Source organism: Diceros bicornis, chromosome X, assembly GCF_020826845.1.
Source record: "Diceros bicornis minor isolate mBicDic1 chromosome X, mDicBic1.mat.cur, whole genome shotgun sequence".
NCBI lineage: Eukaryota > Metazoa > Chordata > Mammalia > Perissodactyla > Rhinocerotidae > Diceros > Diceros bicornis.
In genome coordinates this window covers 64,207,101-64,234,425 of record NC_080781.1, presented here as the reverse complement: position 1 = coordinate 64,234,425, position 27,325 = coordinate 64,207,101, and the positions used below count along the sequence as shown (strand labels likewise).

Genomic DNA, 27,325 nt, shown 5'->3' with positions numbered 1-27,325 from the left:
CTCTAGAGGCCAGGAAGCCTCTTATTGTCCTGCTCTGACGATAAGCCAGGAGAATGGGAAAAGGCTGCCCTCCCCCCTTTCTCGCTCCTTGCCACGCTGGTCTTGCTGTTGCAAGTGGGAAGGCAGTCTCAGGCCACACGCAATCCCTTTTGCAAAATTGAGGAGTGTGTGTGTGTGTGTGTGTGTGTGTGTGTGTGTACGCAATCCCCTTTGCAAAGCTGAGGCTTGTGTGTGTGTGTGTGTGTGTGTGTGTGTGTGTGTGTGTGTCGTGTGTAGGGAGGAGGTTTGGGGGTGGGATTCCATGACGTTACCGGCTCCGCCTCCCGGTGTATATAAGGGGCGCTTGGCGCGCAACGACCCCAAGCAGCAGCTTTGAAGCCTGAGCCACGTAACTCCACAGCCCCAACCCAACTCGGCTTAACTCAGCCTCACCGAACCCCATCCAAGACTCTCCACTCCTTGGGCTTGCAACAGCTCTCTGGTAAGCCTTGGGGGCCGACACGTGTGTCGGAGGGGGACGGCGAGGGCATCCCTAGGATTTTCTGGCAACCATGGCATGCAGTTGCATCAACGCGGCCGTGACCTGTTGCTGGCGAGACCCCGGCCCCGGGAGCCAAGGCTCCCATCTGCTCCTCAGCCCCAGACCCTTTCTAGATGGGAGCATAAGAATCTGGGAGCTGAGTCGTGGGGCATAAGGCGGAACCCCTCCTCTCTGGTGCGAGCAGTTTCGGGCGGCTCAGGGGCCCCTCTCGGGGCGCGTCTCCAAATCTTTAGATGTCGAAGCCCCGCCTCACTGTTGACGCTTGCTGGTCAGCCTAGCGAGGCGGGAGGAAGTGGGGGAACATTTGCTTACTGCCCTGGGCGACGGCTGCGTCCCAGTTGCGCGGTGTGGGCTTGGGGAGGAGGGATGGAATTGAGTCGGTGCTCACTTTTGATCTGCAGCGGAGGTCTATCCCTCCTCCCTCCAGGCGATCTGGGAACCATGCTTATTAAGTAGCCCTGAGGGCGAGCACTGAAAAGGAAAATGGATATTGGGTGTGAGAAGGGGGTTCTCCCCAGAGTTGCTGGCCCCTCCTGGGTTGAGTTCTGTTTCATTCCCAAGGAGCTACAGGCCAGGGAACAGACACAGATGAGATTAGGTTCCACGGTTCCTGGGTCGGAGTCTAGGATAAACCCTCTAGTTCCTCCGCCGGAGAAAGAAGAGACTAATATTGACTTAGTACCTACTAGGTACCAGGCCACTGTACTATAGGGGGCTTTCACACATGCCTTTTGTGAAATTAGTCCTTCCACCAACCTGTGAGTTATTGTTATCTCTACTTGCATAGGAAGAAACTGAGGTTGGAAGAAAATTGACTTGCCTTTGTCCCTTCAATATCCTCCTCCCCATCCCCCCATAGTTCCTTTGCTTGATGGAGTGGGTATTGTAATTCAGTCTTAGAGCTTAGGGATAATGAGCCCTATTGAAGGGCTTTTGTCTTGTTTTTCACCAGATCCTAGCATCCTCTTCAATTCCAGCTACAATGCTGTGGCAGGCACTTCGCAGATTTGGTCAAAAGCTGGTACGCAGACGTACACTGGAGCCAGGCATGGCTGAGACTCGCCTTGCCAGATGCCTGAGCACTTTGGATTTAGTGGCCCTGGGTGTGGGCAGCACGTTGGGTGCAGGCGTGTATGTCCTGGCTGGCGAGGTGGCTAAAGATAAAGCAGGACCATCCATTGTGATCTGCTTTTTGGTGGCTGCCCTGTCTTCTGTGTTGGCTGGGCTGTGCTATGCCGAGTTTGGTGCCCGGGTTCCCCGTTCTGGTTCTGCATATCTCTACAGCTATGTCACTGTGGGTGAACTCTGGGCCTTCACCACTGGCTGGAACCTCATCCTCTCCTATGTTATCGGTGAGATGGTGGGGCAGGGAGGGAACTGCACAGCCAATGAAGGGGCTTTGAGTCAGGAAATCTGGGTGGAATGGTGAAGTGAGGTATTCTTCTTCATTCACAAGACTTCAATATCCCTAAATGTGTGTGTGTGTGTGTGTGTTGGGGGGCTAGGAGGGTTGAAGGTATAGAGAAATTGTTCATTATACTTACCTCTGTCCTGGTTTCCTTAATTGACTGGTTTTGGTTCTTAAAAAGTAAGACTAGGTGAAAATAGCAGGGATTCTTGTGAGACTGGTATGGGGGAGGGAAGAGGGGAGGGAGGAAACGTGACCCTGTGTTTATCCCTCTGCTCCACCAGGTACAGCCAGTGTGGCCCGGGCCTGGAGCTCAGCTTTTGACAACCTAATTGGGAACCACATCTCTCAGACCCTGCAGGGGAGCATCTCACTGCACGTTCCCCATGTCCTCGCAGAATATCCAGACTTCTTTGCTATGGGCCTTGTATTGTTGCTCACTGGTATGGCAAGGGACAGGGATAATGATGGGGGTAGGCTAGGAGGGACTAGGCCTGAGAAGGGCTTGGTGGAGATGATAATGGTGAGAAAGAAGAGAAGCTGGGAAGGAACGGTCTGCACGTAGAGGCTAGGAAATGAAGCTTGGACTGAGGACTTTATTTCTTAGAGTCCTGAATGCCTCTTTCCCACAGGATTGCTGGCTTTGGGGGCTAGTGAGTCGGCCCTGGTTACCAAAGTGTTCACGGGGATGAACCTTTTGGTTCTCGGTTTTGTCATCGTCTCTGGCTTTATTAAGGGGGACTTGCACAACTGGAAGCTCACAGAAGAGGACTACAAACTGGCCATGGCTGGACTCAATGATACCTATAGGTTAGGAGATTTATATTCGGGAGATGCAGAGCTGGGAACATGATGGGGAGCAGGGGGTTCCAGGCTGAGGGATTCTGGATTGGGAGTGGGGAGGAATGGGAGCCGCGGCCTTGAAGACCTAGCTCAGTAGTTTGGCTTTAGAGAAAGGTACAGAGCTGGCTGAACACATCTTTACCTTTTTCATCCCTTCTTCCGCTTTAGCTTGGGCCCTCTGGGCTCTGGAGGATTTGTGCCTTTCGGCTTCGAGGGGATTCTCCGTGGAGCAGCTACCTGTTTCTATGCATTTGTTGGTTTCGACTGTATTGCTACCACTGGTAACACAGTCATTCCATTCTGTCTGGGGTTTGGGCACAGTGTGTGTCAGGCTGCATGCAGATTGGGGGTGATAGAGGAGCAAGCCTGCTTTCCTGATTCAGAATCTTGTGACCCTTCCTGCAGGGGAAGAGGCCCAGAATCCCCAGCGTTCCATCCCCATGGGCATTGTGATTTCACTGTTCGTCTGCTTTTTGGCGTATTTTGGTGTCTCTTCCGCGCTCACGCTCATGATGCCTTACTACCAGCTTCAACCTGAGAGCCCCTTGCCTGAGGCATTTCTCCATATTGGATGGGCCCCTGCCCGCTATGTTGTGGCTATTGGATCCCTCTGTGCTCTTTCTACCAGGTCAGTGTCAAATATTTGTTCTCCTCTGATGTCCAAGTCTCAGGTTATAGCATTCAGTACCAGAGAATACCCCTTAAAAGTGCTGTGAGGAGAAGGTGGAGACTCCTTAACCTCACAGGCTTGGGGAGAGAGATCACAGTCATCTCATGCCCCTCTGGGCATTCTTCTTTCCAGCCTCTTGGGCTCTATGTTCCCCATGCCTCGGGTGATGTATGCGATGGCGGAGGATGGCCTCCTGTTCCGTGTCCTTGCTCGGGTCCACACCGGCACACACACCCCCATCGTCGCCACTGTGGTCTCTGGCATTATCGCAGGTGAAAAATCATCTTTGCCCTTCCCCTAGTTGTTTCACCAACTCCTTAACTTTGCTCTTTCTTTCTCTCATTTCTTATGTTCTGCCCATCAATTTCAGCATTCATGGCATTCCTGTTTGAACTCACTGATCTTGTGGACCTCATGTCAATTGGGACCCTGCTTGCTTACTCCCTGGTGGCTATTTGTGTTCTCATCCTCAGGTGAGACTCCCTTCCTCCACATACTGTGATTTTGGTTTTAATTCTCGGATGAGGAATAATGGGGATCTGCTACTCCTTCCTCCTCTGCTTTCATCTTCCTGACTCTCCTTAAGGAATATGGATATCCCTCCCTGCCAAAAAGAGCTTCTATCCTACCCTGACAAGGAAGGGTAAACTGCCTGGATGAAGATGGTAAAGTGGTTAAGGGTTGTTCTTAATACTGCCTTCTTACTATTGCCTCAGGTATCAGCCTGACCAGGAGATGAAGAATGAGGAAGATGAAGTGGAGTTGCAGGAGGAGAAGATACCTGAAGCAGAGAAGCTAACCCTACAGGGACTATTTTGTCCACTCAACTCCATCCCCACTCCACTCTCTGGCCAAGTTGTCTATGTTTGTTCCTCACTGCTTGGTGAGCAGTGGAGTTTTTCTCTGGGATGACTATGAGGGCAGCATGATGGGGGGAGGGAGTGTGTGGCATTGGGTGGCTGAGGAAGAACTAGAGAGAGGGTGACCCTCCTTGGAATGGGGTGCCTTAATGTCTTAACATATTGGTCTCGAGTTGGTTTTGATGTTTCTCAACTTGACTCTTGAAGCTCTACTGCTGACTGTCCTTTGCCTGGTGCTGGCCCATTGGCAAATTCCACTGCTTTCTGGAGACCCAGTGTGGATTGCAGTGGTTGTGCTGCTCCTGATGCTCATTACTGGGATCACTGGGGTCATCTGGAGGCAGCCACAGAGCTCCACTCCCCTTCACTTTAAGGTAAACGACTTCTCTTTCTGCCCATCAACCCATGTTGGAAGAATGGGTTCCAGGTAGCTTGTGGTCTAATAAGGTTCATATATAGGAGATGCCTAAGCCAAAGACTTCTCTGATCCTCCTTAGTTCCTTTCCAGTTCCATTTCCCCAGACTCTGCGTATTCTTGGAGTCCCATATGAGTGAGGTACACTAAATGAGTGGGCACTGAAATACGCAGTATGTGTAGGAGTTGGACTCGCCCTTTCCTGGCTTGAGTAGGTTAGGGATCTCTTTATAGGTCACCTTGTGGTATATACAAAGAAGATTTTGCTTTGTTCCCAGGTACCTGCTTTGCCTCTCCTCCCACTAATGAGCCTCTTTGTGAATGTTTACCTTATGATGCAGATGACAGCTGGCACCTGGGCCCGATTTGGGGTCTGGATGCTGATTGGTAGGTATCTACTTGGGAAGAGTAGGCCTCTTGGATGTCCTATCCCAACTCTTCCCCTCTTGGTCTCGAGTAGGAGACCTATTAAGCCTTTACAGGTCACTATTTCCCAACCTCACAGCTCCTTTTCCCCACTAGGGTTTGCTATCTACTTTGGCTATGGGATCCAGCACAGCCTGGAAGAGGTTAAGAGTGACCAACCCCCACTCAAATCCAGGGCCAAAACTGTAGACCTTGATCTCACCAGTGCCTGTACACATTCGATTTGACATCAGCACACCTGAATGCTGTCTGGTTCCCCTGCACAATAATGGAGAGTACTCCTGACCACAGAGAGCTAGGCCTCCCATGGGATGTTGATGGGAGAACACTAATAGAGCTCTGTATTTATTGTGGAGTGAAGGATGTGTCTCTGCTGTTTCTTGTCTTCTTTTTTTTTACTTGTCTACTTTTTAATTGTATCTGTAGCTGCTTACTGGCTTTTAAAAAATTATTATTAAAAGAAACTAGAAAAAGAAACTATGTCCTGTTCTTTGCTGCTAGAGATGATGTGGAGCCTGACTTTTAGAGTGGAGAGCTTCAGATATGTGTCCTTTGTTTGCTCCAGTCACCACAAAAGTATCTGTTGTGCTTGTGTGCTTCCTGTTGGCTCAGGGTTTGAGGGGGATAGTGTAAGCCGCCATCAAGTCTAGTCACACTTAAAGGAATGATCTTGAGATGTGTTTCCCCCATGCTACACTAAAGGTTAGGTTCTGAATAAGTAGACAGCAACACTCGTCTTTGGGATTTGGGGGTGGACTCTGATCTCAACACTGGCATTGGTCAGGGCCTACACTGAGACCATTGTCTGCTGTTCTACCCCTTCTAGTTGGACCAGTCCCAGACTCCTGTGACTGCCTGGGCAACAGAAATTTTGGCTGGGGTGTTTGGCACTGCTGGAAGGAGGGGCAGACAATAGGGGAGGGGGTTTGGTAAAAGACTGTATATATGTATAGATACTGACTGCTACTGAAGTAATAAGGGAACAGAGTTCAGTGCTCTGCTCAGACCAAGAGCTATTCATTCATCCATTTATTCAACAAATATATGTGGAGCTCCTATGAAATGTTAGGCCCCATGCTGGGCGCTGGGGATACAAACATGAATAAAACATAGTCACTGCCCTCAAGGAACTTAGAATCTAGTGAGAGAGACAAGCAGGTAAACATGAAACAATGTGATTTTGCACCAGGGCGGGCGTAAGTGCTGAGTGCTATGGAAGCACAAAGAAGGACTTGCTTGACCTGAGTCTTGAACAGGTGTTTATGAAGTGGACTGAGGGGAGGGCATGTCTGTCAGTGAACAGTGTGCCCAAAATCATGGAAGTGTGAAAAAGCATATTGTGTATGGGGGTATGACGTATAGTTTAATGTGGCTCGAGGGTAGTGTCTATGGGGTTGTGCTGAAAGATAACAGAGACCATATGAATAGCCTGTATACCCTACTAAGGAATTCAGATGTTGTCTTATAAATTGTGTGTGAAGGAGGTGGGGGAATCACTGAAGGATTCCAAGCAAGGGGGATGGTTGGATTTGTTAGTCTGGCAACAGCAAGGAGGATGGCTTGGAGGAGGGTGGGGGAAGCTAGAGCTATGTGATAATAGCTACCATTTATCGAGTATTTATTATATATCAGATACTGTGCATACAATCTCATTTAGTCCTTGCAATAACCCTATGAAGTAGATGTTATAATAATTATTTTTTACAGATGAGGGAACAGGTTTTGGGTAAGAAATATGCTCTAGGTCACATAAGTTAGAATGGTCAGGGCCAGGATATGAACACAGTTCTGTCTGACTCTGCAGCCTGTGCTCTTTGATCACTGTGTGATGTTGCTAGCAGTAATTAGGAGAGCACTGCAGTCATTTGGGCAAAATATTTCAGGGTTTTTGGTCAGTTGGATGTGGGAGGTAAGAAAGAAGTGGATGACTTAGATTTCTGGGTGAAATTTCTGGGTGAGTGATCAAATTATTAGATAGAAAGCATAAAAGGAAGAGCATATTTGGGGAAAGATGAATTCAGTTCCAGATATGCTGAAGTTATAAACATACATGAGTTGAGCTTCATATAGGTGAGGATCTATAATTAACAACTGAAACTTGGAGCTAGACTAGACAGAGGTCTGGGCTAGAGTTTTAGATTTAGGAGTCATAGACTCAGAGGACATACGTGTATGTGCTAGAAGCTGTGTGTGGGGCTAAAGATTGCCTTGGGGCAAAATAAACAATCAAAAGGAAAAAATTTTGCAGCACAAATTATATAATTTCCTTTATATGCAAAGAACTCGTACAAATCAACTGGAACGAGATGAATAACCTGATAGAAAAATGAGTAAAAGATGTAAATAGTTTTCAGAAAAAGCATATAAAACACCAATAAATATAAGAAAAGATACTCAACCTCACTCATTAAAGAAATGCAAATCAAACAACCATGAGATCTCAGTTCTTACCTTACAGACTGGCAAAACAAATTTCAATGACTAGGTGTTGGCAAAAGTGAGGGTAAACAGGCAGTCTTATGCAGGATGGGGATATACATTTTTGTAACTTTTGTGGAGGGTAATTTGATGATATAAGAATTAAAACATTCCTTTTGATCTGACAATTCCACTTACAGGAATTTTAAAAATTTTGCATATATAAGGATATTTACTGCAAAGTTATTTAATATAACAAAACTTGGAAGCTACCTAATGTGCATCAGCAAAGAACTAGTTAAATAAGTTATATTAATCCAGTAGAATACTTATACAGCCATTAAAAAAATGAGATAGAATTACATGTGCTAAGAGGCGATATGGAAAGATACACTATTAAGTAGAAATAAAACAAAAAGGAACAAAAACCCCAAGGTGCAGAACATTTGTGTGAAAGAACAAAAGATGTATTTATACATAATTTTTTGGGGGGGGAGAAATATAAAAGAAACTGTTATCCTCTGGTTTCTCTTCTGTATTTTTGCAGTTTTTTACTAGGTACAAACATTACTTTTTTCATTCCTTTTATAATCATCATAATAGTAAAAGGTTTGGGGAACTCTAACGTTTAAGAGAGAGAGGAGCGTGACTCAGTGCAGGAGATGGAGGAGACTGAGGAACAGGAGAGTTCCTGATGAGGAACAGGGAGGAAAGAACTTTTCGGGAACAGCTGACAATGCCAAATGCTGCCCACATAGCCAAATTAAATAAGGACAGAAAAAGATTCATTGGTTTTGTCAGTTAGTAGGTAATTGATCATTTCAAGAGCAGTTTTAGGTCAGATGGTGAGGGTGGAAGCCATATTGCAGTGGCTTGAGTGAATGGAGGGTGAGGAATTGGACACGGGCTATAGGCCAGCATTTCAGGGTAACAGCTGGAGAGAGTTGAGGGAGAGGTTTTGTGTTTTTTTTTTTTAAGATGGGCAATACTTGTATTTACTGTATGCTTAAAGAAGACTGTCAATGGAGAGAGCAAATAAATCCTGGTACTACTGTTTAAATAAACCATTTGTGAGGGAGAGAGTAGTTCTGTGATTTGGTTCTCTAGTCTTTTTTCATTCAGTGCAGTGTTTCCCAGACCTCAGACAGGTAAGTGTAACCTTCATGAATTTTTCTTTATTTGTGTAGTTCCTGTACTATACTATTAAAAAAAAAAAAACAACCTCGCTTTTTAAGCTTAAATACACTTATTTATTTATTTATTTTTTGCGAGGAGGATTAGCCCTGAGCTAACATCTGTTGCCAATCTTCCTCTTTTTGCCGAGGAAGACTGGCCCTGGGCTAACATCCGTGCCCATCTTCCTCTGTTTTATATGGGACACCGCCACAGCATGGCTTGATGAGCGGTGTGTAGGTCCACGCCTGGGATCTGAACCTGCAAACCCAGGGCCGCCGAAGCAGAGCGCACGAACTTAACTGCTACGCCATCGGGCCAGCCCTTAAATACACTTATTTTTAAAAGAAAATATTTCACCACTATCATAATAGAAAACAAAGTATTTTCCTAATACACATTAAAATAAATATCCAACTATTAAAAAATGTTTGGCTGTGCACCACCTAAAATAATCATATATACCACACTTTGAAAACACTTAGGTAGTCAACACAGTGAATATAGGACACTATGCTTGAAGATGAAGTAGAAAATTGCTTTAGGCATGGTCTAATCTTAATCTCCTCAAGAAGTCAGAGATAAAATTGGCCCGAATAAGTACAAAGATACAAAGTAGAAAATAATAAGTGTCCTAAGAGAGGTATGCATGAAGTACCATGAGAATTCCCGTGCGGGAGTTCTGGCAGGGAGTTCTGGGAAGTCTTGGATGTTGAGGCTTTTAAGCTGGTGCTTAAAGGCTAAGTAAAATGTGTAATTTCACAAACGGGAGGAGAGCATTACAGGAGGAGGGAACATTATGTACAAAGGCAAGAAGACGGAAAAGTTTATAATTCAGTTTGCCCAGAGCCTAGGATTTTGAAGGGGTGAAGTGGAAAAATAAGGCAGGAAAAGTAAATTCCAGTCAGACTCTTGAAAGCCATTAGTTCTAAGGGCTACAACTGAAGGAGAAGTGTGTGGGTAAGAGTGTTAGAGTATGTGAAGGAGAGAGTGGTTCTGATTTGGTTCAATGAATTACACCTCAGCTACCCAGTCACATGGTTATACCCTAGATCTTGCCAGAATCTACACCTCTGAAATCACTAATTCAAGCATCAAGTTCTCTACGCACAACTTCCTGAGCTTCCCCAGCTCACTTGCTCAAGTAACCCCACTGCAACAATTCTTTGACTTCATGAATCCTCCAATTCACTTTCCCCCTCCTACATATGCTTTCTCTCTTTTTATCAGTTTCCTCCAATCTTTGCTTGCTCCCTTTCCCACTTAAATTCCTGAATTTATTATCATTATCACTCTTGCAAATATCTTCACCTCCCTAGGCAATACTCCAGAGTATTCCCGCCACAAAGCAGAGAATCCAAGTATCTTCTCCATACTTGCACCTGTGTAGTTCAGGATTGTTGGAGGCAATCACACCACTGGGCAGGTTAATGATCATCAACCCTCAACACTGCTGGAAATCCTCATTTCTCTCTGATTCCCCTGCTCTCTGAAACAACTGTTTCTTACCTTATTCACATTCTTCAAATCTCTCCCTCCTACTCCCTGCTATTGACTTTGCCTCATACTTTATTGAGAAAACACATGCCCATCAGATAAAAACGCCCTCATCTTCTTGTGGATTTTTTAATGAAAATAGCTTTTTTTCTCCTAATAAAAATATGTGTTCATTGTAGGAAACTGAAAAATATAAAGAGGAAAGTAAAGATTTTCCCAAATCCTACCACTTAAAGATAAACATTGTAAATATTTTGGTAAATATTCTTCCAGACTTTTTTTTCAAATATGCATACAATTTTACATAAATGTATACCTTCTGTATAAACTTTTTTTTTTACGATTACGTATTAGTGGGATTAGTTGGCTCCTGTAGCCACTTATGTCGCTCCCTATTCACACCCAGGTGGAAACAATCCCAAGAGTTTTTTAGTCACTCAAATCTATATAATTATACCTTTTTGAGTAGTTGCTAACTTTTTTCTTGTTTACACTTAATGGTAGGATATAGGCATTTCCCTAGCTTTATACCTTTAGATTGTTTTCTCAGCAACGTTTTTAAAGGCTGTATAAGTATTCCACTATCTGGTACTAATGTACCCTAAGTTGTATAACTAGGCCACATTTAACTAGGTGAACATTTAAGGGGTTTACAATGCTTCAGCGAATGTTTCTGTTAATCTGTCTTCGCAAATTTTTCCAATTTCTTCTTTAGGAAAATTCCTAGAAGAGGAATTGTCTGGTAACAGGGTACACACATTTAAGATTTTGATACATATTGCCAAATTGCCATGCAGAAAAGTTGCAATAATTTCTTGTAAAAAAAGTTGCAATAAAATCTTGTAAAACATCATTAGTTTTCCTTTTTGATTCTGGTTTTCAGATAGTGTTTATATTTTGCCTTTGTGTTTATAAAATATTCACTCATATTTTCTTTTAGAAATTTTATGATTCAGTTTAATCTTTGGTTAATCTAGAATTTATTTTGGTATGTGAAGTGAGGCAGGGATCTAGTTTTATTTTTTAAAATGACTATCCAGTTGTTTCAATACTTTTTCGTGAGTAACTCTTTTCCCCAGTGATTTGAATCATTGCTCTATATATTTGGGTCTGTTTCTGGACTCTCTTTTGTTCCATTTATCTGTCTGTACAATTACCACACAATTTTATTTACGGTAGTTTTAATGTCTGGTATAACAAGCCCCTGTCCCTTACTCTATTATTGCTTTTGTTTTTATAATTTTCCTGACTATAATTGCATATTTATGCTGAAAGTGTTTTTGTTCTTTTAACAAGATATAATGCTACCTTATTAAGTAATTTGCATTCTTCGTTGCTTACTCTCTTTTAATCCACTCTATTAATGAGAATCTTAATTAGCTCTCATTAGATTCCAAGCTGTTCACCAGCCTTATGTACTATTTCACCATTTTTGCTTCAATTTTTCAAAAGGTAGGAGCAGGAAATTTATAGTTTATGCTAGGGTAAGGGAAGATAATCTACGGCATTTTGAATGCCTCTTAATGGCATTTTACTACTCACTCTTGCATATCCTCCTCAATATGCACCTGCTTCTTTTATTATCTCCTTTCCTCTTCTCTCTCTCTCTTTTACTTTTTTTCTGTCCTTTTAATTCTCTCTTTCTTATAGCATCTAGGGAGGCCATCTAGATCAAAAACAAAAATATTGGAGATACTCATACAACATAAGGGTTTCCACCCTTTCTGCATATTTTCCTTTATTCACTGGCCCTTTCAATGCAGTGGTGCCTGCTCAGTAGCTCTGACTTTGGAGTCATATTTACAGTCAGTATTAATCAATAGAGTCATTTGATTCTGTATGCCTTATATAATCCTGGATAATATAATATCCATTCTACTACAGACATTATTAATCACTAAGAGCTCTAAGATGTGTGTGAAGAGACCACTGCAGGCTTGAGAGCTGAGGTCTAATTATCGCCCTATTTGTTCATCTGTTCATCCATGAACAAAGAAGTTATGGTAGAGCCAGGGGCCTGGGTGGGATGATGAAAGTTGGGAGCCCTTAGTTTGCCAACCAGGAAATGGGGAACGATAATGGGAACTAACATTTGTTAAGTATGTACTATATGCCAGCCACTGTTCTAGATGATTTATGTACACTATTCTATTGAACCAGAAGCCTAGAACTACTTTTATTCCCATTCTGCAGAAGAGGAAATTGAGGTCCTGAGATTCTAAGTAGCTAGCACCAGGTCACAAAGTATGCGGTGCATGAGGATTCAGTCAGCTATGGGACACTCTACTGCCCTTTTCCACCAGACTTCTTCCTCTAATTTAGCAATCTAGGATTGTGAAATGAATACCAAATTGCAAGATGCAAAAGAAGAGAAGTTAATAGCAGTACTTTCTCTGTTTTCCCTTTTTTCTTCACTCTATGTGATCTAGATGCAGAAAATTTTGAAGAAGGAAAGAAATTATTTTTAGAAACTCCATCTTTTCCATGATAAATAATCACTGATTTTGAGTCTTAGGGTCAGAAGGGAACTCTGTTAATGTTCCCAGAATTGAAGCCACAATCTCTCTTCTTCATCCTGTTAGCCAGTTCCCTAGCTGACTTGACTGAGGTGCATAAGGCTTAAAAGAGGGGTATGTGAGGGAAGAAGTGGGAGGCTTGTTAATGTTTTTTGTTTTTGGTGCTTCTCCATATTTGGAGGCATCATGCCATAACACTGTTGTCTCTGAGTGGAGCTTTAAAGTAGAGGCCAACTCCTTGATTGCAAGCATCACCTATAGATTCAGCTGGAATCAAACATGTTTACTTACATATTCCATCCCCATCCCTAAAACCATTTGTTTGGAGATGGGTGGGACCCCTGCCCTTGCTGTGAGCCTGTAGAGGAGTCATTAGTTAGTTTCCTTCGGATTTGACAAGGACAGGGCAGCAGAAACATGTCTTGGAACTACAGGGTTTTTCAGTTTCCTCAACTTCTGATATTGCTGACCTTCGCCACTCACGATTAATCAGTGGGCAACATTGTTCCTTCCTTCCTCCCTCCCTCCCCTCTCCTCTTTCCTCTCCCTCGTCCCTACGTCCCTTTTCTTTCTTTTGAAGGCCTGCTCTCCTCTTTCCCATAACCCTGGCCATCTGCACTCTTCCCTCAATAATTGTAGTATGCTTCCAGTACTGCACCATACTTCCTTACGCTCAGTGATTCTCACCCCTGCCCTCTGAACTAATCCCCAGGATTGAAGGCCTAGACTGCGCCCCAAGGCTTAGGCTCGCGATGTGAGATAGACAGTAAAGGCCAATAGGAAGTGGTCTTTGATTGACGTCACTGTAGGGGGAGGAGCTTTCCAAGCGTCGTCGGGCACTGTGGACGGAGTTTGTGGAGACAGCACTGTGGCACGTTGGCGGTCCCGGCTGAGGTGACTGATTTAGTAGGTAGGAAGGGCTAGAGGAGGGTCAGGTACGGGTCAGTTGAGTGGTTTATAACTAGCAAGAAGATGCGGCCATTAGGTCAACACTTTTTAGAGTGGCCCTGAGGCAATGATTTTGAACCACAGAGCTGCTGTAGCTGACTCTCAGGTGAAAGAAGATGGGCAGAGGCAGGATTTTTTGACTTGGATGAAGTATGGGGCGCATTGTGGGGTCATTGAAAGCGGGAGACAGTAGTTATTGTAGTTTGGATGTGAAGGACCTACATTCCGTTGAAGCCGTATGGTTGGTGACTGTTGGGGGCGGGGAGCTGAAGGCGCGCTAGCTGGGTCTGTGAGAGCGGGAAAAAGGCCAGTGAGTGATTGGGTGCTTTGAATGTATGGGCGGTGGAGAGAGGGATTTTGAACCAATTAGGAGGAGGCAACGAGTACCAGCCAGACAAATCACAGGGTACCCTGGTTTCCTGGTTGCCAGGCGGATTATGGTAAGAAAAGATTTGGGATGAAAATTTCCTCCGAGCCAGATTCCTGTGACATGACTCCTGGCCCCACCCCTCGTTAACTACTTTTTCTGAGTTTTAAAATTTCTTCAGCATTTTTTTTCCTTTGGGTAACAGGTAACTGGAAAAATTTCACTGAAAAGAAATTTATTGAGGAACTGGAGGATAAAGGACAGAAGATTAAAATTTTTTTTTATTTCATAGGCTTGAGCCAGAGATTTAAAAATGGACGATGTTGATTTTCGTTTCATGGACTTTAAAGGTATATAGCTTTACATGGTAGTAAAGAAAATGTCAAACTGTTTGCTGCCTTATCTAAAATCTTCTAAATGTATTTTGTTTCTGAATTTTATCTCTTTGGAGTATCCATAGCTCCAAGTTTTCTTATTTGTGTACCAGAAAAACAATGTAGATGTTTAAGACACTGGAACCCTTTTATATGCTAGTGTAGGGAAACTGAATTCACAATTCATAGCTTGTTTTCTCAGGATTTTTATTGCATGCAAATTAACATTGGTTTAATCTGAAATAGAAATCTACTGCGTTAAATGTACATTAAAAAAATTACTGCAAGATCCTGGAGTGCCTTTCCAAAATCATCAGTGAAAAATAAATTATATCCTGTATAGTTTTAGGTTTAACTGCATTTTATTGTATCTTAATTCTTTTGAAAATTGGTAATCTCTGTATGGTATTTATGGTAATTGTTAATAAAAGCAATTTGACTAGAACAAGAGATTCCTCAACCGTGCCAGATATGGGAATGTTTACACTATTTCTTTTTTTCTGGGTACATGATTAGACCTGTGATACATTCACATTCATATATTCACATTCATATATATTTCACGTTATTCATATAATAATGACATATGTGTAGCCAGGGTGGCTACAAATCCATGATTTAAAAATGTTTAGGTCAATATTTTGTTAATTCTTGTCATTTTAGCACAACAGCAACAAAGCCCACTACCTCTTACCTTATGTTTTAATTTAGGATATGGTATCTTAAAGATATAAACATGGAATAAGGATTATGACTTTTAAGTATATTGTATTTGAGCCCTTGTATTTATATAATATTTGAAGCACACAGAAAAGTATAGAAAATAATATAATGAACACCTGTATACCTACCAGTAAGTTTTGTTGAATCTTAACAGTTTGTCATATGCTTCAGGTATTTCATTGTTTCAAAGAACTAGAAGATTAGATGCACCGGTTAGTCATCTTTGAAAATTTTACATAAATTGTATCATTTTGTATGATTTTTTTCTGTAACTTGCCTTTTTTTGCTCAGCATTATGTTTTGGATATTTACCCATATGGATATTTTAGCTCTAGTTCATTTATTTGCCCTGCTGATTAGAACTATTACGTTGAATAGAAGTACAATTTATTTATCCAATCTCCTTTGTTGTTGTTTCAAATATGTTGTTTTAACATATGAGTTGTTTTAAATATTTGCTGTTACATAACAACAACACTACAATGAACATTGTGTTTCCAAGAGCTTAGCAGGAGCTTTCAAGCATTTCTGACTACCACTCATGGCAAGGAAATATATTTTACATCACATCCCAGTACATACACACCATAGCAAAAGTTTGAAACAGTCTTACCCTTATTACACGCAGTGCACTATGATGTTTTCTATTCTATGCTTTTTAATTAAAAAATGCTGGTTATGACCAACTAAATTGATTTATTTCTTGAGCACTAGTGGGTGAGGATCTAGGGCAGTACTGTCCCATTGAACCATAGTGCAAACACAAATAATTTTATATTTTCGAGTAACCACATTAACAAAAGCTTAAACAGATGAAATTAATTTTAACATTACAAATTATTTAGCTTAGTATATCCAAAATGTTATCATTTCAACATGTAATCAATACAAAAATTATTAATGACATATTTTACATTCTTTTTTTTCTTACAAAGTGTTTGAAGTCCAGTATGTATTTTATTTATACTTAAAGCATATCTCATTTTGGACTTGCCACATTTCAGGTGCTCAGTAGTCACATGTGGCTAGTGGCTACCCTCTAGTGGCAGTGCTGTTCCAGGGTATATACATTTAGGAGTGGAACTGATGGGTCAAAAGCTATGAGCATCTTTAACTTTATAAGTATTGTCCAATTGCTGTCCAAAGTAGTTTAACAATTAATATTCCCTCTCTCTTTCTCTTTTCCCTATATCCTTGCTAATATTTGGTATTATCAGACAAAAAATTTTGTAGATGTGAAGGGTATTGTTGTTTTTAATTAACGTTTTATTTTGGAATAATTTTAGATTTACAGAAAAGTTGCAAAGATATTGCAGAGAGTACCCATATACCCCTCAGCCAGTTTCATTTACCCTAATGTTATCATCTTACATAGGTGTTGTTTTAATTTGCATTTCCCTGATAACTAGTAAAGTTGAGTGTATTTTCATAGATTTATTGGCCATTTGAGTTTTCTCTTCTGTACACAACTTTTTAGTCAAGTTTTGTGAAAATGGACCATAAAAGACCATGCGACAGTTCTAGCTCATTTTCTTCTTAGGGAGAATTGGCATAACATCCTTCTTTTTGTACCGACAATTCCAACCAATTTCAAGGCCAAGAAGGAATAGAAATTGGTCTAAGTTAAATCCATTGGGGCTAAATAAGTCTAATTCCTTTTTTGCATGCCAGCTCTTCAACTCTTTGAAGATACTGTGTCCTCTGGGAGATCTCGTCTTCAGATTAAGCACTCTCAGTTCCTTCAGTCATTCCTCATATTACATGGTTTCTAGTCCCCTCATCCTTTTGTGTGCGGTCCTCTGAACATGCTCTATTCTTTACATGTTATTCCTTAAAGTGTGGTACCCAGAACAGAACACAGTTCTCTAGGTTTGATATGATCAGCACAAACTAATCTTTCTCTTTAGATTTAGGAGTGATCATCATTCTCTTGAGATACTGATGTAGCTAAGATTGAATTTGTTTCATTTTTTTGGGGGGTGGAGGCAGTCATACCACACTAATGACACATACTGAGCTTTTTACCCCTAAAAGACCATCAGTCTTTTTTTAACACATGCTGCTGTTAAGCTATATCTTGCCTCTTATACATTGGTGCAGTTAGTTTTGAAGACTTAAATGCAGGACTATAATTTTTTTCTTACATTAATCCCTTTGCTACAACTGGAGATTTAATTTTTGTTCCTGATTATATCATCTATCTTATTTGTTCTCTCTCTCTCTCAGCTTCTTCATCCAAATCATTGATAAAATTGTTCAATAGGACAGGGCCAAGGACAGAATGTTGTGCCATTAAAAACCTCACTTGAGGGGCCGGCCCAGTGGTGTAGTGGTTAAGTTCATACATTCCGCTTTAGCAGGCCTGGGGTTTGCAGGTTCAGATCCCAGGACATACACGCTGCTCGTCAAGCCATGCTGTGGCGGTGGCCCACATATAAAATAGAGGAAGATTGGCACAGATGTTGGCTCAGGGCCAATCTTCCTCAGGCAAAAAGAGGAAGATTGGCAATGAATGTTAGCTCAGGGCCAATCTTCCTCACCAAAAAAAAAAAAAGTAAAACTTCACTTGAGATTGACATTAATCCATTAAGCAGCATGCTTTGGGTATGCTTGTTCAACCTGCCTGATTTGCTCTTGTCTCCAAAGTCTGGTAACATTCTTGTTCTGTACTTGGCTTTATCCCTAGGTTTAGAATTTCTCGTTCATCTCCTTGAAGGGCTCTTGGGGCTCTCTGTATATGCACTTGTTACCAACTCTCCTGTTCACCTCTTTTTTTTCCAGCTTTATTGAGATATGATTGACATAAAACATTGTGTAAGTTTAAGGTGTACAGCATAGTGATTTTATACATGTATATATTGCAAAATGATTACCACAATAAGGTTAATTAACACATCCATCACCTCACATAGTTTTTGTTGAGGGGGAGGTGGGAAATGGTTGGAGGTGGTCAAACCTCCCGTTCACCTTTGAGGCTGCCTTCTTGATGTTGAACAGAGTTTGATGCCACACTGTGCTCTACTGCTTCTGACCTACAGCCTCCAGGGATTTCAGCTCTATAGTACTTTTTCTTCTTTCTCTCCCCTCTCCTTCCCTCCCTTCCTCCTTCCTTTTTCTTTTCCTTTCTTTTTTAGAAATCAACTTTATTGAGGTATAATTTACATACAATAATATTCACACATTTTAAGTGTACAGGTTGATGCTTTTTTTTTTTTGGCAAAGGTAACCTGTATAACCACCATTCCAATCAAGAAATAGAACATTCTCATCTCAGAAAATTCTGTCCTGCCCCTTTGCAGTCAATCTACCCCCCACCCTCTGCCCTAGGCAACCACTGTTCTGATTTCTATGACTGCGGATTAGTCTGTAAATGAAAGCATACAGTATGCGCTCTTTTTTTCTAAGGTGCTTTTTACTAAGCATATTTGTTTTGAGATTCATCCATATTGTGGCATATATGAGTAATTAATTCCTTTTTATTGCATAGTAGCATTCCACTGAATGAATATATCACAGTTTATCCATTCATCAGCAAATGGACATTTTTGGCTATCATGAATAAAGTTGCTATGAATATTCATGTGTAAGTTTTTTTTTAATGACTTAGGTTTTCATTTTTCTTGGGGGAATACCTGGGAGTGGATTTGCTGAGATATAAAGTGCTATTGTAACCAGGTTTCTACAGACTGTCTAGAGTATTTCCTTTCTGGAGGACAGGTTTTGAAAGGCCCAAATTCTTAATTTAAGAAACAATAGCAGCTGGACAGGGGGTTTTCTAAAACTGCCCCACCTGATTCAGAAAAAGTTCCTCATCTTGGCAAGCACCAAGACCATCCAAAATAGAAGGCGACTTAACATGGGAATAGCAAAAAGTTGAGTGATGTTGAAAGAATATTTGTACCAAGATAATTTAGCCCAGTTGTCCTTCTCAACATTAGGGTTATTGCTTCTTAAAGAATGGCAACTATTTTCAAGCTTTGGAACTCTCTTTCCTATGGTTAATTTGGAGACAATTCTCCTTCTAGATTTCTAACATCTTTGTATTTGCTGTTGTATAAATACTCTTATGGTCTATTAAAATATCCAAGTTTATACTTTCTTTTTCTATTAAATCTGTGATGACTGTTGGGGAGGTAGATATTAACTAATTTGTTCTATCAAATCTTCAGAAGTCAGTCACAATGTATACTCTAGACACGCCCTGTCCAACAGAAATATAATGTGAGCTACAAATGTAATTTAAAAATTTCTAGTAGCCACATTTAAAAAGTAAAGAGAAACAGGTACAATTATTTTTTAATAATAATAATAATTTTAATACTGTATTTCTAGCCCCATATATCCAAAATATTATAATTTTAACATGTAATCAATATTCAAAATTACTGAGATATTTTACATTCTTTTTTTCATACTAAATCTTCAAAATCTGGTGTGTATTTTACAACTTTAGTGCATCTCTATTTGAACTAACCACATTTCAAGTGCTCAATAGCCACTTGTGACTTCCATATTAGACTGTAGATCTAGACTAAAAACTTTAGTAGGAAAACTCACTCAAGTTAATTGACTTTCATCGAATCTCAAAGGACTTTATTCATTTAGAAGCCTCCCTGAACTATTTTTTTCCCATTCCTTTAAATGCCACAATGGGATCCTCAAATTATGAATGGCAGAGTTATTAGGAAATGTCCCAAGGGGGGGTCACATAGTTCAGAGTCCTGAGCATAGCTTCTATATGGCTTATGCAGAGATCTCATTGAGATATTTGTTGAGGTCACCTGGTATGCACATATTATACAGTTTATGAAATAAAGAGGTGGAATAACTAACAGAATTCAGCCTTCTTAGGATGCCATGCAGTATGTTTCAAGCTCTGACCCGTACATACCTTTCTAATCGTGTTTCCTGTAACCTTCCTTTACCTTTTTCTCCAGCCATACATACCTACTTATGATTATTTGAACCCACTGTGCTTTTCCACACCTCTGTGCTTCTCCCTCTGATTGGTATGTTGCCTGGCAATCCCTAACTCATCCCACCTCAAATAGCACCTCAGTGAAGCCTATCCTGCCATCCCTGTATCCCAACTCTCAAATGGGCAGAGTTACCCAATTCTTTTTTATATTCCTGTAGCATCTTGCACTCACAGCACTTATTACATTATATTATAATTTTTTTCATTTTAATTTCCCTTAATAGTGTATATGATCCACTTGATGGCATAGACTGCCTTGCTCATCTTTGTATTCCTAGCCAGATGCCCAGTATCTGCCTGATACCAGGCATTCAATAAACATTTATTGAATTAAGTTTTACAAGGAGAGGTGTAGACACCAGCCAAAGCAGAAAGAGTGTAGTTGTCTTGGATTCTGTTCATGCTGTGCTACTAATAGCTTTGATCTTGGGCAAGTTAATTAACTTCTCCAAGCTTTATTGTAATCGATTGTAAAATTAGAGTGTGTTACTAGAATTTTATGGTGATTTACAGCTCTAAAAAACTGGTTGATTGATACATATGTATCTACATATATCTTGTGTGGAAATTACTGTAAGCTCCTTAAGGGAGGGGACTATGTCTTGTTTACATTTTATCCTCGGTGCTTAAAATACCTGATTATCATTAAGTGTTTATTGAATGAAGGAAGAAAAGAACTCTTGTCTATTTCATTCATAGTGCCCACATATTGCCACACTATCACCAGGGATGACCCTATATATTTCTGACGATGATTTGGAAATGCACATGGGCTTAGATAAAGCTTTCTTGTGTTATTCCATCACCATCAAAAACAATTCATAGGATGCCTAATTGTTTATGACAATTTGCGTAGCAATCCTCTAAATAACTAGTGCATCCTATTAGGAATGGAAAGGCTAAAGATAGCTTGTGTGGAAAATTAGCCATCTTTCTTTTGATTTATTGAACCTTTGACCTCTTTTGCAAGCAAGTTTTATATGTATCGTGTGTAGTTTACAATAATATGTAGATAAGAAACCACAAAGACAGTTGAATCAACTTAGACTTCTTTCTTCCTTCAAAGGGACCTCTTTGGTAAGAGTTGCTAAAATTTACTCAGCCTAGCTAATCCGCTTCAGCCTTCCAACTGTGTTGTTATAGTCTACCTACTGCATTCCCAACCTTTCCATGTATTGCTTCTGGTCTGATTTAGATGTGAATTTACTGGGCAAGTGTCTTGGATAAGTCTTTTTTCCAGGGCCTAGTACATTGTTAACACTCAGTAAACAGAGATTAATTAATTAAATTAAAGTTATTTGGATAGATAGGACTAGGCTTTGGTAACCATGGTAACTAAAACAAACCAGATCTTAGCTGAATAAAAGATTCTCAGTCAAGAACAGCAGGGCTTAGCTACAAAGGGTCCCAGGATATAATGAGAATAAAAGAGCAATATATACGGATAGTTTATAAAGTTGATGCTTGGGTATAGGATTGGATGAATTGGCAAGTTGAGTTTGGTTATGAACCTTGCATTTACAGGAGTGTGACAGATGTAAAATACCTAGATTCATTGGAACATTTACACAATGTGCATTTCGTTGAGAGGATTGAGTTGTGGCTCTTTTAAGACATTTCTTCTGTTGATGTAGTTTGTATAGTGTCAGTATAATTCTGTCCTTTAGTCTCTAAAGTTTAGTGCCCTGAATGCGACTGGATGTGTTTCCTCACCAAAATCAAGTTGGAAATTCCTTTTTGGTTAGCATGTTATTGTCAGTTCTTGCCACCCCCCTCAGCCACTTGCCCTCTAAAACTTTACATAGCTTTATCTCCTCATGAGCCCAAACTTAGGTTTGCTCCAGTCCCTGAGCCAGCTCTGTCCAGGGCAAGAAAGAATAATATTGTGGAGTAGAGAAGAGGTTGGTGTGGAATGAAATCATACCGGCCATCAGATTTGAGATTTAACATGCTAGGGGCATACTCTAGGTACCTGTTGAGCTTGGGAGCTGTATCCTTTCTGCTTGTTATGATTTTCATGAAGTTAGCCTGCCCCGCATCTTTTCCTAGTTGCCCTCCAGGACCAAGGTGCTGCTCAGAACTACAGTACACTGCTGTGAATGGTTCTCTTGGAGCTATGGTGCATGCAGTTCCATCTGACTTCTGCATTATGGCTCACTGCTTGGATTCTCTTGTACCATACCCAGTTTGTTACTTGGGACCTCCTGGGACATTGTATAAGAAAACTAATTATCTTTCTGGCCATAGATAGAAAGTATGATTTACAATGTGATTTTAGTTATGACTAAACCTGTTTGTCATGTGTTTGCCATGCCCTTTTGACACTATTTTGGGTATTTTGGCTGTCCTCATCCAAACCAGCCCTTGCTGGAATAGTTTTTCTTAGGCTACAATCAGAATTACAGCATAGCACTCTGAATGGTGTTGGCTCATTTCTTCTCTCCCTGCTGTTTTTCAGTTGTCTCAGAGTCCTGGCATATCACTTGTTCCAGGCCCTTCCCAATAAAATTAGTATAGTGGAAAGTACAGGATTACTATTTGTGACGTCAGTGCATTTCACTTTCTGAGAATGAGTAATGATGATTAAGTTATAAACGAGGGACTCCTTGGGAATACAAATTTTATTTGAAAATTGTACTTTACCTTTAGCTAAAAGAAAGGTAGGTCCGGTTTGGTTTTACTCTAAGGATCATTCAAGTTTCTTCATGCTATATTCATTTGACCAAAGATCTAGGAACAGATTTCAAAATTATTTGTTACATTTAGCTAATGGTGATAGTTCACAGTACTTTTATCATCCATTGTTATTTCAGAAATTATTGAAAACCTGATTGTAAAAGATAATTCACCTAGCATACATGAGGCCATTGATAGACTCTTCACGGACATAGCAAATATCAACAGGGAGTCTATGGCTGAAATACAGGATGCTCAGGTTGGTATAAAAATAATTTTGTTTTTGATAAGTTTTAATGATTCACCATTTTAATTAATGTATAAGTAAAAAAATAGTCTTCATGATTAACCATTGCTAAATACGTAGAAATCTATTTTGGGATTTTCAAGCCTAATGGCACATTTAGGGAAAACAGAGTTTTAGAAACCAATGTAAAAATATGTGCTCACGTTTAATATTTACTCTTTAACCTCTCTAGGCTTCAATTTTCTCATTTGTTAAGGAGAATAATTGTTAAAGGAGAACAATAAAACCCACCTCCCAGTGTTGTTGTGAATAGTAAACAAAATAACATATTTAAGGTCCTGGGTATGTAGTAGTTATTCACTAAATAATAGTTCTTTTATCCTTCTCTTTGCAGCAAATTAAGAAACTACCTGGTAGTGGGGAACTCAATTGAATATAAGTCTTCAGGGGTGCTTTTGTGGGGGGTATTTTTTCTAGACAAACCTTTAAATGAAGATTTGTCACTTAATTTGGAAATTGCCTTGAGGGTCTGAAACACTTTTGGGAACGTTTACCTTGGGCAAATCCTTCCATTTTGGTGACTGCACGTATGGAAAGATGAGAAGAAAGTTTATTGTAAATATCTCTCCCTCTTTTTTATATATATAATAGCTTTATTTAGATATAATTCACATACCATGTAATTTACCCATTTCAAGTGTATAATTCAATGATTTTTAGTTTCTCCGAGTTGTGCACCCATCACCATAGTTAATTTTAGAATATTTTCATCACCCCAAAAAGAACCCTCAAACCCATTCACAAACACTCTCCATTTCCTCCCCTCTCCCCTACCCCTAGACAACCTCTAATCTACTTTCTGTCTCTATGGATTTGCCTATTCTGGAAATTTTATATAAATGGGATCATACAATATGTGGTCTTTTGTGACTGACTTCTTTACTTAGCATAATGTTTTCAAGGTTCTTCCATGTTGTAGCATGTATCTGTACTTCATTCCTTTTTATGGCTGAATAATATGCCATTCGTTGGATATACCACATTGTAGGTATCCATTCATCTGTTGATGGACATTTGGGTTGTTTATATCTTTCAGCTATTATGAATAATGCTGCTATGAACATTCATGTACAAGTTTTTAGGTTTTTATTTCTCTTAGGTATATACGTATGAGTGAAATTGCTGGGTCATATGGTAACTCTGTTTAAACTTTTGAGGAACTGCCAGATTGTTTTCCAAAGTGAGTGCACCATTTTACATTCCCACCAGCAGTGTATGAGGGATCCAGTTTTTCCACATCCTCACCAGTAATTGTCATCTGTCTTTTTGATTATAGTCATCCTAATGGGTGTGAAGTGGTATCTCATTGTGTTTGTTTTATTTTTAATTGTGGTAAAATGTACATAACATAAAATTTACCATCTTTTTTTTTTTTTTAAAGATTTTATTTATTTATTTATTTTCCCCCCAAAGCCCCAGTAGATAGTTGTATGTCATAGCTGCACATCCTTCTAGTTGCTGTATGTGGGACGCGGCCTCAGCATGGCCGGAGAAGCAGTGCGTCGGTGCGCGCCCGGGATCCGAACCCGGGCCGCCAGTAGCGGAGCGCGCGCACTTAACCGCTAAGCCACAGGGCCGGCCCCTAAAATTTACCATCTTGATTATTTTTATTTTAGTCTTTAATTCCTAGAAAAGCATTTATTTATTTATTTAATTTTTTAATGAGGGAATGTTGGTTTATAACATCATATAAATTTCAAGTGTACATCATTATATAATAATAACCATTCTGATGGGAGTGAGGTGATATCTCATTGAGGTTTTGATTTGCATTTCCCTAGTAATTAGTGATGTTGAACATCTTTTCATGTACCTGTTGGCCATCTATATGACTTCTTTGGAAAAACGTCCATTTTTTGATTGGGTTGTTTGGTTTTTTTGTTGTTGAGTTGTGTGAATTCTTTATATATGTTGGATATTAACCTCTTATCCGATATATGATTTGCAAATATCTTCTCCCAATTGTTAGGTTGTCTTTTCATTTTGTTGATGATTTCCTTTGCTGTGCAGAAGCTTTTTAGTTTGATGTAGTCCCGTTTGTTTGTTTTTTTCTATTGTTTCCCTGGTGCGACATGCTATTCAAAAAGATACTGCTAGGACTGATGTCAAAGAGTATACTGCCTATGTTTTCTTCTAGAAGTTTTATGCTTTCGGATATTACATTCAAGTCTTTAATCCATGTCGAGTTAATTTTTTTGTGTGGTGTAACATAATGGTCTTCTTTCATTCTTTTGCATGTGGCTGTCCATTTTTCCCAACACCATTTATTAAAGAGACTTTCCTTTTACCATTGTATGTTCTTGGCTCCTTTGTCAAAAATTAGCTGTCCATAGATCTGTGGGTTTATTTCTGAGCTCTCGATTCTGTTCCATTGATCTGTGTGTCTGTTTTTGTGCCAGTACCATGCTGTTTTGGTTTTTGTAGTATATTTTGAAGATAGTATGATACCAGCTTTGTTCTTTTTTCTCAGGATTCCTTTGGCTATTCATGGTTTTTTGTTGTTCCATATAAGTTTTAGGATTCTTTGTTCTATTTCTGTGAAAAATGTCATTGGGATTCTGCTTGGGATTGTATTGAATCTGTAGATTGCTTTAGGAAGTACGGACATTTTAACTATGTTAATTCTTCCAATCCATGAGCACAGAATGTTTTTCCATTTTTTTGTGTCTTCTTCGATTTCTTTCAACAATGTTTCATAGTTTTCAGTGTACAGGTGTTTCACTTCTTTGGTTAAATTTATTCCTAGGTATTTTATTCTGTTCCTTGTGATTGTAAATGGGATTGTATTCTTAATTTCTCTCTCTGTTGTTTTGTTGTTAGTGTATAGAAATGCAACTGATTTTTGTATGTTGATTTTGTATCCTGCCACTTTACTGTATTCGTTTATTATTTCTAATAGCTTTGTGTGGATTCTTTAGGGTTTTCTATATATAAAATCATGTAATTTGCAAATAGTGACAGTTTTATTTCTTCCTTTCCAATTTGGATTCCTTTTTTTTCTTTTTCTTTCCTGATTGTTCTGGCTAGGACTTCCAATACTATGTTAAATAAGATTGGCGAAAGTGGGCATCCTTGTCTTGTTCCTGTTCTTAAAGGGATGGCTTTCAGTTTTTCACCATTGAGTATGATGTTAGCTGTGGGTTTGTCTTTCATGGCTTTTATTATTGAGGTACTTTCCTTCTATACTTATTTTATTCAAAGTTTTTATCATAAATGGATGCCGTATCTTGTCAAATGCTTTCTCTGCATCTATTGAGATGATCATGTGATTTTTTTTTTGTGAGGAAGATTAGCCCTGAGCTAACATCTGTTGCCAATCCTTCTCTTTTTTATTGAGGAAGATTGGCCCTGGGCTAACATCTGTGCCCGTCTTCCTCTACTTTATATGGGATGCCGCCACTGCATGGCTTGATGAGTGGTGTGTAGGTCCGCGCCTGGGATCCAAACCTGTGAACCCCGGGCTGCCGAAGTGGAGTGTGCAAACTCAACCACTACACCACCAGGCTGGTCCCCAGATCATGTGATTTTTGTCCTTCATTTTGTTAATGTGGTCTATCACGTTGATTGATTTGCGAGTGTTGAACCATCCCTGCATCCCTGGAATAAATCCCACTAGATCATGGTGTATGATCTTTTTAATGGATTTAATTCGATTTACTAGTATTTTGTTGAGCATTTGTGCTTCTATGTTCATCAGTGATATTAGCCTTTAATTTTCTTTTTTTGTGTTGTCCTTGTCTGGTTTTGGTATCAGGGTAATGTTGGCCTCATAGAATGAGTTAGGATGTGTCCCCTCCTCTTCAATTCTTTGGAAGAGTTTGAGAAGAATAGGTAAAAAGTCTTCTTTGAAATGTTTGGTGAAGTTCACTGGGGAAGCCACCTGGTCCTGGACTTTTGTTTTTTGATTACTGTTTTGATCTCCTTACTAGTGACTGGTCTATTCAGATTCTCTATTTTTTCTTGATTCAGTTTTGGAAGGTTGTACAAGTCTAAGAATTTAACCGTTTCTTCTAGATTATCCAATTTGTTGGTGTATAGGTTTTTGTAGAAGTTTCTTATAATCTTTTGTATTTCTGAGGTGTCTGTTGTAATTTCTCCTCTTTCATTTCTGATTTTATTTATTTGAACCTTCTGTCTTTTTTTCTTGGTGAGTTTAGCTAAAGGTTTTTCTATTTTGTTTATCTT

At 40.0% G+C, this 27,325-nt stretch overlaps 3 protein-coding genes across 8 annotated transcripts in view; all 3 read left to right on the top strand.

Annotated features, from left to right (window-relative positions):
* SNX12 (sorting nexin 12) overlaps positions 1 to 27,325 on the top strand; it is a 203,324-nt gene that overhangs the window by 160,308 nt on the left and 15,691 nt on the right. The window lies entirely within an intron of this gene.
* Positions 369 to 5,640, top strand: SLC7A3 (solute carrier family 7 member 3). Of its 2 annotated transcripts, XM_058536119.1 has the most exons (12): positions 370 to 481; positions 1,494 to 1,893; positions 2,234 to 2,392; positions 2,582 to 2,759; positions 2,961 to 3,073; positions 3,198 to 3,420; positions 3,595 to 3,734; positions 3,833 to 3,935; positions 4,179 to 4,345; positions 4,530 to 4,696; positions 5,016 to 5,124; positions 5,260 to 5,640. In XM_058536119.1, the coding sequence occupies exons 2-12, from the start codon at positions 1,524 to 1,526 to the stop codon at positions 5,388 to 5,390; spliced, it is 1,860 nt and encodes a 619-aa protein (XP_058392102.1). In that variant the 5' UTR covers positions 370 to 481; positions 1,494 to 1,523; the 3' UTR covers positions 5,391 to 5,640. The 2 variants fall into 2 exon arrangements, with proteins under 2 accessions (XP_058392103.1, XP_058392102.1); XM_058536120.1 differs by lacking the exons at positions 2,582 to 2,759; positions 2,961 to 3,073 and having other exon boundaries at positions 369 to 481.
* Positions 13,613 to 27,325, top strand: part of TEX11 (testis expressed 11) — a 353,243-nt gene continuing 339,530 nt past the window's right edge. The window contains exons 1-3 of one of the 5 annotated variants that reach the window (XM_058536116.1): positions 13,613 to 13,661; positions 14,375 to 14,432; positions 22,971 to 23,092. In XM_058536116.1, the coding sequence (XP_058392099.1) occupies positions 14,396 to 14,432; positions 22,971 to 23,092 (159 nt within the window). In that variant the 5' untranslated portion in view covers positions 13,613 to 13,661; positions 14,375 to 14,395. Of the gene's footprint in view, positions 13,678 to 13,699; positions 13,822 to 14,163; positions 14,433 to 22,970; positions 23,093 to 27,325 lie in introns of those variants that run through there. The other 4 variants (XM_058536115.1, XM_058536118.1, XM_058536117.1 and 1 more) reach the window with 4 other exon arrangements.

Coding starts and splice junctions, on each gene's coding strand:
- SLC7A3 (XM_058536119.1), top strand. CDS start 1,524: ATGCTGTGGCAGGCACTTCGCAGATTTGGTCAAAAGCTGGTACGCAGA. Junction 2,760..2,960: donor GGACTCAATGATACCTATAG/GTTAGGAGATTT, acceptor CTTCCGCTTTAG/CTTGGGCCCTCTGGGCTCTG. Junction 3,074..3,197: donor CGACTGTATTGCTACCACTG/GTAACACAGTCA, acceptor CCCTTCCTGCAG/GGGAAGAGGCCCAGAATCCC.